General features: G+C 61.2%; 1 protein-coding gene and 1 long non-coding RNA gene across 10 annotated transcripts; one reads left to right on the top strand and one right to left on the bottom strand.

Moving 5' to 3' along the window:
• The first annotated feature begins 228 nt into the window (after positions 1-228).
• SH3BP5L (SH3 binding domain protein 5 like) lies at positions 229-11,746 on the top strand. Of its 7 annotated transcripts, none has more exons than XR_014686316.1 (7): positions 229-337; positions 895-957; positions 3,292-3,420; positions 6,717-6,878; positions 9,061-9,234; positions 10,354-10,910; positions 11,173-11,746. XR_014686316.1 is itself a non-coding variant. In XM_084501268.1 (6 exons), exons 2-6 carry the CDS (start codon positions 940-942, stop codon positions 10,765-10,767), a joined length of 897 nt encoding a protein of 298 aa, XP_084357394.1. In that variant the 5' UTR covers positions 229-337; positions 895-939; the 3' UTR covers positions 10,768-11,746. The 7 variants fall into 7 exon arrangements, 2 of the variants coding, with proteins under 2 accessions (XP_084357394.1, XP_084357395.1); XR_014686317.1 differs by having other exon boundaries at positions 11,002-11,746; XR_014686318.1 differs by having other exon boundaries at positions 10,354-11,118; positions 11,278-11,746.
• LOC311425401 lies at positions 4,985-6,543 on the bottom strand. Of its 3 annotated transcripts, none has more exons than XR_014686321.1 (4): positions 6,486-6,543; positions 5,603-6,366; positions 5,136-5,572; positions 4,985-5,104 (listed from the first exon to the last, which is right to left on the bottom strand). It is a non-coding gene; the product is annotated as an uncharacterized lncRNA (long non-coding RNA). The 3 variants fall into 3 exon arrangements; XR_014686323.1 differs by lacking the exon at positions 6,486-6,543 and having other exon boundaries at positions 5,603-6,217; positions 6,278-6,469; XR_014686322.1 differs by lacking the exon at positions 6,486-6,543 and having other exon boundaries at positions 5,603-6,469.
• Positions 11,747-11,934: the final 188 nt, after the last annotated feature.

Raw genomic sequence — 11,934 nt, 5'->3', positions numbered from 1 at the left:
CGGGGGGGGGGGCGCGGGTGAAGCCCCTAATGGGGTCGGGGGGGGGATTGGGGGGGGGAGTTAATTAATTAATTAGTTAGTTAATTAAGGGGGGGGGGGGAGAGAGGGTTTTTTGGGGTCCCCCCCCCAAAAAATGGGGGACGCCGAGGAGCCCCCCGGGGGGGGGGGGGGAGGGGGGCGAGGGACCCCCCCGGGCAGGAGGGGGAGGGGGGGGAGGAGGGGGGAGGGGGGTGTGGGGACCCCCCCCCGGCGGAGCCCCCAAAATTGGGGGGGGGGGAGCGAGGAGGAGGAGGAGGAGGAGGAGGAGGAGGAGGAAGAGCTGGACCCCAGGATCCAGGTGGGGGGGGGATTTTGGGGCAGATTTGGGGGATTTTGGGGCAGATTTGGGGGTTTTTGGATATTTGGGGAGGGGTTGGAGGGGTTTTGGGGGGGATTTTGGGGGGATTTGGGGGGATTTCGGGAGGGTTTGGGGGGATTTGGGGGATTTTTGGGGGTTTGGGGTGGATTTGGGGGATTTTGGGTGGGGTTGGGGGGGTTTGGGGGTATTTGGGGAGGGGTTGGGGGGTTTTGGGGGAATTTGGGGGGTTTGGGGGGATTTGGGGGATTTGGGGGGGGTTGAGGGGGGTTTGGGGGGGGATTTGGGGTCCTTCATTGGGAATTGGGGGTTTTGGGGTGGATTTTGGGGTCCGTCTCTGCGTTTTTGGGATTTTGGGGGGGTCCCTTGCTGTGTTTTGGGGTTTTGGGGTAGATTTTTGGGGTCAATCCCTGGGCGTTTGGGATTTTGGGGTTGTTTCACGACATCTTTGGGATTTTGGGGTTGTGCCGTTGCATTTGGGGGATTTTGGGGGGTCCTTTTTGGGGTTTTTGGGGTGCATTTTGGGGTTCCCTTCCCAGGAGGAGCTGGAGCACCTCAACCAGGCCACCGAGGAGATCAACCACATGGAGCTGCAGCTGGACGTGAGCACCCCGAAACCCCAAAAAGGACCCCCCAAAATCCCCCTGGGGTCACCCCAAATCCTCCTGGGGTCACCCCAAATCCCCCTGGGCTCCCCCCAGCCCCTTTTAGGACCCCCCAGCCCTTTTGGGGTCCCCCAGCCCCTTTGGGGTCCCCCCAACCCTTTTGGGATCACCCTAAATCCCCTTTTAGGGTCACCCTAAATCCATCTGGGCTCCCCCCAGCCCCTTTAGGCTCCCCCCAACCCCTTTTAGGCCCCCCCAGCCCCTTTTAGGGTCCCCGCATCCCCCTTTAGAGTTCCTCCAGCCCCTTTTGGGGTCCCCCAGCCCCTTTTGGGGTCCCCCCAGCCCCTTTTGGGGTCCCCCTGACCCTTTTGGGGTCCCCCTGACCCTTTTGGGATCACCCTAAATCCCCTTTTAGGGTCACCCTAAATCCATCTGGGCTCCCCCCAACCCCTTTTAGGCCCCCCCAGCCCCTTTTAGGCCCCCCCAGCCCCTTTTAGGGTCCCCGCATCCCCCTTTAGAGTTCCTCCAGCCCCTTTTGGGGTCCCCCTGACCCTTTTGGGGTCCCCCCAACCCTTTTGGGATCACCCTAAATCCCCTTTTAGGGTCACCCTAAATCCCTCTGGGCTCCCCCCAGCCCCTTTAGGCTCCCCCCAACCCCTTTTAGGGTCACCCTAAATCCCCCTGGGCTCCTCCTGGGCTCTCCCCAGCCCCTTTTGGGGTCCCCCTGACCCTTTTGGGGTCTCCCTGACCCTTTTGGGATCACCCTAAATCCCCTTTTAGGGTCACCCTAAATCCATCTGGGCTCCCCCCAACCCCTTTTAGGCCCCCCCAGCCCCTTTTAGGGTCCCCGCATCCCCCTTTAGAGTTCCTCCAGTCCCTTTTGGGGTCCCCCTGACCCTTTTGGGGTCCCCCTGACCCTTTTAGGATCCCCCAGTCCCTTTGGGGTCCCCCCAACCCTTTTGGGATCACCCTAAATCCCCTTTTAGGGTCACCCTAAATCCCCCTGGGCTCCCCCTGGGCTCTCCCCAGCCCCTTTTAGGCCCCCCCAGCCCCTTTTAGGGTCCCCGCATCCCCCTTTAGAGTTCCTCCAGCCCCTTTTAGAGTCCCCCCAGCCCCTTTTAGGACCCCCCGGCCCCTTTGGGGTCCCCCCGACCCTTTTGGGGTCACCCTAAATCCCCTTTTAGGGTCACCCTAAATCCATCTGGGCTCCCCCCAGCCCCTTTAGGCTCCCCCCAACCCCTTTTAGGGTCATCCTAAATCCCCCTGGGCTCCCCCTGGGCTCCCCCCAGCCCCTTTCAGGCCCCCCCAGCCCCTTTTAGGGTCCCCACATCCCCCTTTAGAGTTCCTCCAACCCCTTTTAGAGCTCCTCCATCCCCTCTGGGGTCCCCCAGCCCCTTTTGGGGTCCCCCTGACCCTTTTGGGGTCCCCCTGACCCTTTTGGGATCACCCTCAATCCCCTTTTAGGGTCACCCTAAATCCATCTGGGCTCCCCCCAGCCCCTTTTAGGGTCCCCGCATCCCCCTTTAGAGTTCCTCCAGCCCCTTTTGGGGTCCCCCTGACCCTTTTGGGGTCCCCCCAACCCTTTTGGGATCACCCTCAATCCCCTTTTAGGGTCACCCTAAATCCATCTGGGCTCCCCCCAGCCCCTTTAGGCTCCCCCCAACCCCTTTTAGGGTCCCCGCATCCCCCTTTAGAGTTCCTCCAGCCCCTTTTGGGGTCCCCCTGACCCTTTTGGGGTCCCCCTGACCCTTTTGGGGTCCCCCCGACCCTTTTGGGATCACCCTAAATCCCCTTTTAGGGTCACCCTAAATCCATCTGGGCTCCCCCCAACCCCTTTTAGGCCCCCCCAGCCCCTTTTAGGGTCCCCGCATCCCCCTTTAGAGTTCCTCCAACCCCTTTTAGAGCTCCCCCATCCCCTTTTGGGGTCCCCTCAGCCCCTTTTGGGGTCCCCCCAACCCTTCTAGGGTCACCCTAAATCCTTCTGGGCTCCCCCCAACCCCTTTTAGGGTCATCCTAAATCCCTCTGGGCTCCCCCCAGCCCCTTTTGGGGTCCCCCCGACCCCTTTTGGGGTCCCCCCAGCCCCTTTTGGGGCCCCCCCAGCCCCTTTTAGGACCCCCCAGCCACTTTTAGGCCCCCCCAACCCTTTTGGGATCACCCTAAATCCCCTTTTAGGGTCACCCTAAATCCTTCTGGGCTCCCCCCAGCCCCTTTTAGGGTCCCCGCATCCCCCTTTAGAGTTTCTCCAACCCCTTTTAGAGCCCCTCCATCCCCTCTGGGGTCTCTCCAGCCCCTTTTGGGGTCCCCCTGACCCTTTTGGGGCCGCCCCGCAGGCCGCCCGCACGGCGTACCGCCGCATCCTCTCGGAGTCGGCGCGCCGCCTCAACGCCCAGGGCTCGGAGCTGGGCGCCTGCATCGAGAAGGCTCGGCCCTATTACGAGGCACGGCGCCTGGCCAAGGAGGTACGGGGCCCGCGGGCCACCCCATAAGGTTTTGGGGTCGTGTCGGGGGGTTTGGGGGTCAGCCACTATGGTAGGATGGGGTTTTGGGGTCAACTGGAATCATAACGTAGGGTTTTGGGGTCAACTGGGGCTATAGGATGGGGTTTTGGGGTCGATCGGCACAATAGGATGGGGTTTTGGGGTCAACGGGGACTGTAGGATGGGGTTTTGGGGTCAACTGGTATCATAGGATGGGGTTTTGGGGTCAACTGGTATCATAACGTAGGGTTTTGGGGTCAACTGGGGCTATAGGATGGGGTTTTGGGGTCAACTGGTATCATAGGATGGGGTTTTGGGGTCAACTGGTATCATAGCTTGGGGTTTTGGGGTCAACAGACACTGTAGGATGGGGTTTTGGGGTCAACTGGAATCATTACGTAGGGTTTTGGGGTCAACTGGGGCTATAGGATGGGGTTTTGGGGTCAACTGGTATCATAGGATGGGGTTTTGGGGTCAACTGGTATCATAGCTTGGGGTTTTGGGGTCAACTGGTATCATAGGATGGGGTTTTGGGGTCGATCGGCACAATAGGATGGGGTTTTGGGGTCAACCAGGACTGTAGGATGGGGTTTTGGGGTCAATCAGCACAATAGGATGGGGTTTTGGGGTCAACTGGCGTTGTGGGATGGGGTTTTGGGGTCAACTGGAATCATAACTTAGGGTTTTGGGGTCAATGGGTGCCGTAGGATGGCATTTTGGGTTCTCCCCAAAATTTTGCCCTCCCACCCCCAATGCATTTCCCACCCCCCCCGTTTCCTCCCCCCTCTCCCATATTCTCCCTCTCCCCCTTCTCCCCCCGGTCTAACTTTTTGGGCTGAATCCCCGCGTTTTTGGGTCCCCCCAGGCTCAGCAGGAGACGCAGCGGGCGGCATCATCACCCCATGAAGTTTTGGGGTCCCACCTCCACCCCAATGACATTTTGGGGTCCCATCACCCCCCAATGACATTTTGGGACCCCCCCACCACCCCACAAAATTTTGGGGTCCCCCCACCACCCTATAAGCTTCTTTTACTCCCCTCCCCCCACCCCAAAACCATTCCAGTCTCCCCCCTGCTTACCCCTTACCCCATTTCCTCCCCCCTCTCCCATAATTCTCCCTCTCCCTCTCCCCCCATCCCACTTTTTGGGCTGAATCCCCGCGTTTTCGGGTCCCCCCAGGCGCAGCAGGAGACGCAGCGGGCGGCATCATCACCCCATGAAGTTTTGGGGTCCCCCCACCCCAAAACCACTCCAGTCTCCCCTTTGCTTAACCCCTCACCCCGTTTCCTCCCCCCTCTGCCCCGTCCCACTTTTTGGGCTAAATCCCTGTATTTTTGGGGTCCCCCCAGGCGCAGCAGGAGACGCAGCGGGCGGCATCATCACCCCATGAACCTTTGGGGTCCCACCTCCACCCCAGTAACAATTTTAGGATCCCATCATCACCCCACAAAGTTTTGGGGTCCCACCACCACCAGATGAAGTTTTGGGCTCCCCCCACCCCAAAACCACTCCAGTCTCCCCTTTGCTTAACCCCTCACCCCGTTTCCTCCCCCCTCTCCCCCGGTGTCCCTTTTTGGGCTAAATCCCTGTATTTTTGGGGTCCCCCAGGCGCAGCAGGAGACGCAGCGGGCGGCATCATCACCCCATGAAGTTTTGGGGTCCCACCTCCACCCCAATGACAATTTTAGGACCCCACCTCCACCCCAATGACATTTTGGGATCCCACCACCCCAATATGACTCCGGTCTTCCCCCTGCTTATCCCTCACCCCGTTTCCTCCCCCCTCTCCCCCGGTGTCACTTTTTGGGCTGAATCCCTGTATTTTTGGGGTCCCCCCAGGCGCAGCAGGAGACGCAGCGGGCGGCATCATCACCCCATGAAGTTTTGGGGTCCCACCTCCACCCCAATGACATTTTAGGACCCCACCTCCACCCCAATGACATTTTGGGACCCCCCCACCACCCCACAAACTTTTGGGGTCCCACCTCCACCCCATGGACCTTTCGGGTCCCACCTCCACCCCAATGACATTTTGGGGTCCCACCTCCACCCCAATGACATTTTAGGACCCCCCCACCACCCCACAAACTTTTGGGGTCCCCCCACCACCCCAATGAGATTTTAGGACCCCACCTCCACCCCAAAGACATTTTGGGACCCCACCTCCACCCCATGAAGTTTTGGGACCCCACCACCCCAATACAATTCCAGTCTCCCCCCTGCTTACCCCTTACCCCACTTTTCCTCCACTCTCTCCCATATTCTCCCTCCCCCCCCTACCTCTCTTTTTGGGCTAAATCCCCGCGTTTTCGGGTCCCCCAGGCGCAGCAGGAGACGCAGCGGGCGTCATCATCACCCCACAAACTTTTGGGGTCCCCCCACCACCCCAATGAGATTTTAGGACCCCACCTCCACCCCAATGACATTTTGGGACCCCACCACCCCAATACGACTCCGGTCTTCCCCCTGCTTATCCCTCACCCCGTTTCCTCCCCCGGTGTCCCTTTTTGGGCTGAATCCCTGTATTTTTGGGGTCCCCCCAGGCGCAGCAGGAGACGCAGCGGGCGGCATCATCACCCCATGAAGTTTTGGGGTCCCACCTCCACCCCAATGACATTTTAGGACCCCACCTCCACCCCATGAACCTTTGGGGTCCTACCACCACCCCAATGACATTTTGGGACCCCACCACCACCCCAATGACAATTTTAGGATCCCATCATCACCCCACAAAGTTTTGGGACCCCATCACCACCCCATGGACCTTTGGGGTCCCACCTCCACCCCAAAGACATTTTAGGATCCCACCTCCACCCCAATGACATTTTGGGGTCCCACCACCACCCCACAAAGTTTTGGGGTCCCATTTCCACCCCAATGACATTTTAGGACCCCACCTCCACCCCAATGACATTTTGGGGTCCCACCTCCACCCCAAAGACATTTTAGGATCCCACCTCCACCCCAATGACAATTTTAGGATCCCATCATCACCCCACAAAGTTTTGGGACCCCATCACCACCCCATGGACCTTTGGGGTCCCACCTCCACCCCAATGACAATTTTAGGACCCCACCTCCACCCCAAAGACATTTTGGGACCCCACCTCCACCCCAAAGACATTTTAGGACCCCACCTCCACCCCATGAAGTTTTGGGACCCCACCACCCCAAAACCACTCCAGTCTCCCCTTTGCTTAACCCCTCACCCCGTTTCCTCCCCCCTCTGCCCCGTCCCACTTTTTGGGCTGAATCCCCGCGTTTTTGGGTCCCCCAGGCGCAGCAGGAGACGCAGCGGGCGGCGCTGCGCTACGAGCGGGCGGTGGGGACGCACGGGGCGGCGCGCGAGATGGTGCTGGTGGCCGAGCAGGGGCTGCTGGCGGCCAAAAACCGCCTCGACCCCACCTGGCAGGAGATGCTCAACCACGCCACCCGCAAGGTGGGGGGGTCGCGGGGTGGGGGGGGTCTTGGGGTGGGGGGGGTCTTGGGGTGGGGGGGGTTTTGGGGTGGGGGGTTTTGGGGTGGGGGGGTGTGGGGTTTTGGGGTGAGAGGGGTCTTGGGGTGGAGGTTGGGTGGAGGTTGGGGAGGTCTTGGGATGGGGAAGGTCTTGGAATGGAGGTCATGGGGGTCTTGGGGTGGGGGGTCTTGGGGTTGGGGTGTGTGGGGGGGGGGTCTTGGGGTGGGGGGTTTTGGGGTGGGAGGGGTCTTGGGGTGGAGGGGGTATTGGGGTGGAGGTCTTGGAATGGGGGTCTTGGGGTTGAGGTTGGTTTGGGGGGGAGGTTTTGGGTGGGGGGGGTTTTGGGGTGAGGGGGGTTTGGGGTGAGGGGTTTTGGGGTGGAGGTTGGGGAGATTTTGGGGTGGAGGCCTTGGAATGGAGGTCATGGGGGTCTTGGGGTGGAGGTCTTGGGGTGGAGGTTTTGGGGTGGGAGGTTTGGGGTGGAGGTTGGTTTGGGGTGGAGGGGGAGGGTTTGGGGTGGGAGGTTTTGGGGTGGGAGGTTTGGGGTGAGGGAGTTTTGGGGTGGAGGTTTGGGGTGAGGGGGGTCTTGGGGTGGAGGTTTGGGGTGGGGGGTTTTGGGGTGAGGGGGTTTTGGGGTGAGGGGGTTTGGGGTGGGGGGTTTGGGGTGGGGGGTCTTGGGGTGGGGGGTGTGGGGTGAGGGGGGTTTTGGGGTGAGGGGGGTTTTGGGGTGGAGGTTGTGGGGTGGGGGGTTTGGGGTGGGGAGTTTGGGGTGGGACATTTGGGGTGGAGGTTTGGGGTGAGAGGGGTCTTGGGGTGGAGGTTGGGTGGAGGTTGGGGAGACTTTGGGGTGGAGGTCTTGGAATGGAGGTCATGGGGGTCTTGGGGTGGAGGTCTTGGGGTGAGAGGGGGTCTTGGGGTGGAGGTCTTGGGGTGGGAGGTTGGGGGGTGGAGGTTGGTTTGGGGTGGAGGGGGAGGTTTTGGGGTGGGGGGGAGGTTTTGGGGTGAGAGGGGTCTTGGGGTGAAGGTTGGGTAGGGACAGAAGAGGTCTTGGGGTGGAGGTCTTGGAATGGAGGTCATGGGGGTCTTGGGGTGGAGGAGGTTGTGGGGTGGGGGTCTTGGGGTGGAGGTTGGTTTGGGGTGGAGGGGGAGGTTTTGGGGTGGGTGGTTGTGGGGTGGAGGTTTGGGGTGAGAGGGGTCTTGGGGTGGAGGTTGGGGAGGTCTTGGGGTGGTGGAGGTCTTGGGGTGGAGGTCTTGGAATGGGGGTCTTGGGGTTGAGGTTGGTTTGGGGGGGAGGTTTTGGGGTGGGGGGGTTTGGGGTGGGGGATTGGGGTGGGAGGGGTCTTGGGGTGGAGGCTGGTTGGGGATGGAGGAGGTCTTGATTTTGGGGTGGGGGCCGTTTCGAGGCCATCTTAAAGCCATTTTGAGGCCGTTTTGAGGCCATTCCAGGGCCATTTTCAAGGCCATTTCGAGACCGTTTTTGAGGCCGCTTCGAGACTATTTCGAGGCCATTTCGGGGCTATTTTGGGGCCGTTTCGAGGCCATTTCGAAGCCATTTTGGGGCCATTTCGAGGCCATTTTGGGGCCATTTCGAGTCAGTTTTGAGGCTGTTTTTGAGGCCATTTCAAGACAATTTCAAGGCCATTTCAAGGCCATTTCGAGACCATTTTGAGGCCGCTTCGAGGCCATTTCGGGGCCGTTCCGAGTCCATTTCGAGGCCATTTTGTGGCCATTTTCGTGGCCATTTCGAGACCATTTCAAGGCCATTTTCGAGGCCGTTTCGGGGCCATTTTCGAGACCATTTCGAGGCCATTTTCGAGGCCGTTTTCGAGACCGTTTGGAGGCCATTTTCAAGGCCATTTCAAGGCCATTTCGAGGCCATTTTGAGGCCATTTCAAGGCCGTTTTCAAGGCTGTTCTGAGGCCGTTTTGGGGCCATTTCGGGGCCGTTTTCGAGGCCGTTTCGAGACCATTTCAAGGCCATTTCGAGACCATTTCAAGGCCATTTCGAGGCCGTTTTGAGGCTGTTTTTGCGGCCATTTCAAGACCATTTCGAGTCCATTTTCGAGACCATTTCAAGGCCATTTCGAGGCCATTTTGAGGCCGTTTCGGGGCCATTTTCGGGGCCATTTTGGGGCCGTTTTCGAGGCCGTTTCCCCCCCCCGCAGGTGAACGAGGCGGAGGAGGAGCGGCAGCGCAGCGAGCGGGAGCACCAGCGGGTGACGCGGCTGTGCCAGGAGGCCGAGGCGCGGGTGCAGGCGCTGCAGAAGGCCCTGCGCCGCGCCATCCTCAAGAGCAAGCCCTACTTCGAGCTCAAGGCCCACTTCAACCAGATCCTCGAGGTCCGGGGGCCTCCGCGGGCCGTCCTCCCCCTCCTCTTCCTCCTCCTCTTCCTCCTCCTCTTCCTCCATCCTCCTCCTCGTTCTCTTCTTCCTCCTCTTCCTCCTCTTCTTCCTCCTCCATTCTCCTCCTCATCCTCCTCGTCCTCCTTGTCCTCCTCCTCTTCCTCCCCTTGTTGGCCTCCTCCTCTTCTTGGTGGCCTCCATCTCCCCGTGGCCTCCTCCTTCTTCTCCCCATGGCCTCCTCCTCCTCCTCCTCTCGGTGTCCTCCTCTTCCTCGTGGCCTCCTCCTTTCCTCGGTGGCCTCCATCTCCCCATGGCTTCCTCCTCCTCCTCCTCATGGCCTCCTCCATCTCCCCTCAGCCTCCTTCTCCTCCTTGTGGCCTCCTGCTCCTTCTCCCCATGGCCTCCTCCTCCTCCATCTCCCCTCAGCCTCCTCCTCCTCTCCTTGGCTTCCTCCTCTCCTCCTCCTCCTTCTCCCTGTGGCCTCTTCTTCCTCCCCATGGCCTCCTTCTCCATCTCCCCTCCTCCTCCACCTCCCCATGCCCTCCTCCTCCTCCCTGTGGCCTCCATCTCCCCTCTCTGACCTCCTTTTCCCCTTGGTCTCCTCCTCCCTGTAGCCTCCTCCTCCTCCTCCCCATGGCCTCTTCCATCTCCCCTCCTCCTCCTCCTCCCCATGGCCTCCTCCATCTCCCTGTAGCTTCCTCCTCCTCCCCGTAGCCTCCTCCTCCACCTCCCCATGCCCTCCTCCTCCTCCCAATGTCCTCCATCTCCCCTCTCTGACCTCCTTTTCCCCTTGGTCTCCTCCTCCCTGTAGCCTCCTCCTCCTCCTCCCCATGGCCTCCTCCATCTCCCCTCCTCCTCCTCCTCCATCTCCCCTCCTCCTCCTCCATCTCCCCTCCTCCTCCTCCTCCATCTCCCCTCCTCCTCCTCCATCTCCCCTCCTCCTCCTCCATCTCCCCTCCTCCTCCTTCTCCCCATGCCCTCCTCCTCCTCCCCGTGGCCTCCATCTCCCCTCTCTGCCCTCCTTTTCCCCCCGGCAGCCTCCCCCCGCGGTTCCCTCCCTCCCTCCCCCACCAACCCCGGCCTCCCTCTCCCTCCCTCTCCCTTGTCCCTCCCCAGGAGCACAAGGCGGCGGTGACGGCGCTGGAGGCCCGGGTGGCGCGGGCCAAGACCCGCTACGCCGTGGCCCTGCGCAACCTGGAGCAGATCAGCGAGCAGATCCACGCCCGCCGCCTCCAACGCCTCGGCCTCCGCCGGGCCTCCCCCGTCGGGGCCGAGGAGGAGGAGGAGGAGGAGGAGGCCGGGGAGGCCGCCGGGGGGCTGCTGGGGGCCGAGGGACCCCCGCCGGACGCCCTCTCGGTGCTCAGCCTCCAGACCATCGCCTCCGACCTGCAGAAGTTCGACTCCGTTGAGCACCTCCTCGGCCTCTCCGACGCCGCCAGCCTCAACAGCGGGGAGGCCGGGGGGCCGGCGGGGGGAGGCCGGGGGGGGGGACGGGGCCTCTCCAGGCACCACCGCAGCGTCAGCCTCTAGGATCCGCCGGCCTCCTCTTCCTCCTCCTGCCCTCCTCTTCCTCCTCCGGGTGGACACGCGAGGCTGTCGTGCTCACGGGGTGGAGGCCGGAGCCTCCTCTTCTTCCTCCAGCCTCCTCTTCCTCCTCCGGGTGGACACAGGAGGTTGTTGTGCTCGTGGGGTAGAGGCTGGAGCCTCCTCTTCTTCCTCCAGCCTCCTCCAGCCTCCTCTTCCTCATCCTCACAGACACAGGAGGCTGTTGTGCTCACAGGGTAGAGGCCGGAGCCTCCTCTTCTTCCTCCAGCCTCCTCTTCCTCTTCCAGCCTCCTCTTCCTCCTCCGGGTGGACACAGGAGGCCGTCGTGCTCGTGGGGTAGAGGCCGGAGCCTCCTCTTCCTCCTCTTCCTCATCCTCATGGACACAGGAGGCCGTCGGGCTCATGAGGTAGAGGCCGGAGCCTCCTCTTCCTCTTCTAGCCTTCAGCCTCCTCTTCCTCCTCTGGATGGACACACGAGGCCGTCGTGCCCAGGAGGTGGAGGCCGGAGCCTCCTCTTCCTCCTCCAGCCTCCTCTTCCTCCTCTTCCTCATCCTCATGGACACACGAGGCCGTCGTGCTCACGGGGTAGAGGCCGGAGCCTCCCCGGCGGCCCAAAACGGGGCAAAACCCCCCCAAAAAAGTTAAAATAATAAAAATAAGGAGGCAGCAGGCGGAGGCCCCAGCCTCCACCCCGGGGCGGCGATGAGAACCGCGCCGGTTCGAGCGGCCCCGGGGGCTCCCCACCCCCCCCCAACCCCCCAAATTTTATTTTATTTTAATTTTTGGGGGGTCCCCGGGGGGCTGCGACCCCCCCTCGGCACGAGGAGCCCCCCCCCCCGGGGCGGATTTTGGGGCGTTTTCTGGGGTTTTCGGCCACGGAGGGAATCGTTCCGCTCCAGAGTGAACGCCCCCTCCCCCCGCTCAGGGGACGGTAAATTAAATAAAAATTAATATTAGTAATTAACGGATTTGCCCAAAATTTGCCTTTTCTTCCCAATTTCCCCCTCCTGAATCCCTCTTCTTGCTTTCCCCAACCCCCTTTTTTCCTAAATCCTCGCTTTTTGCCCGTTTCGTCCTTTTTTTTAACAGGCGCTTTCAGCAGCCTCTCGCCTCCCTGAGCAGCGTTTTGGGGTGAAATCAGGTGAATTCAGG

Source organism: Aythya ferina (genome assembly GCF_964211825.1).
Source record: "Aythya ferina genome assembly, chromosome: 30".
Taxonomy (NCBI): domain Eukaryota; kingdom Metazoa; phylum Chordata; class Aves; order Anseriformes; family Anatidae; genus Aythya; species Aythya ferina.
Note: the sequence above shows the minus strand (reverse complement) of the source record. Positions and strands in the feature narration are given on the sequence as shown.

Excerpts from the sequence above, each read along its gene's own strand:
- SH3BP5L (XM_084501268.1), top strand. Across the intron at positions 6,879-9,060 it reads TCAACCACGCCACCCGCAAG|GTGAACGAGGCGGAGGAGGA; the intron begins GTGGGGGGGTCG and ends CCCCCCCCGCAG. Across the intron at positions 9,235-10,353 it reads ACTTCAACCAGATCCTCGAG|GAGCACAAGGCGGCGGTGAC; the intron begins GTCCGGGGGCCT and ends GTCCCTCCCCAG.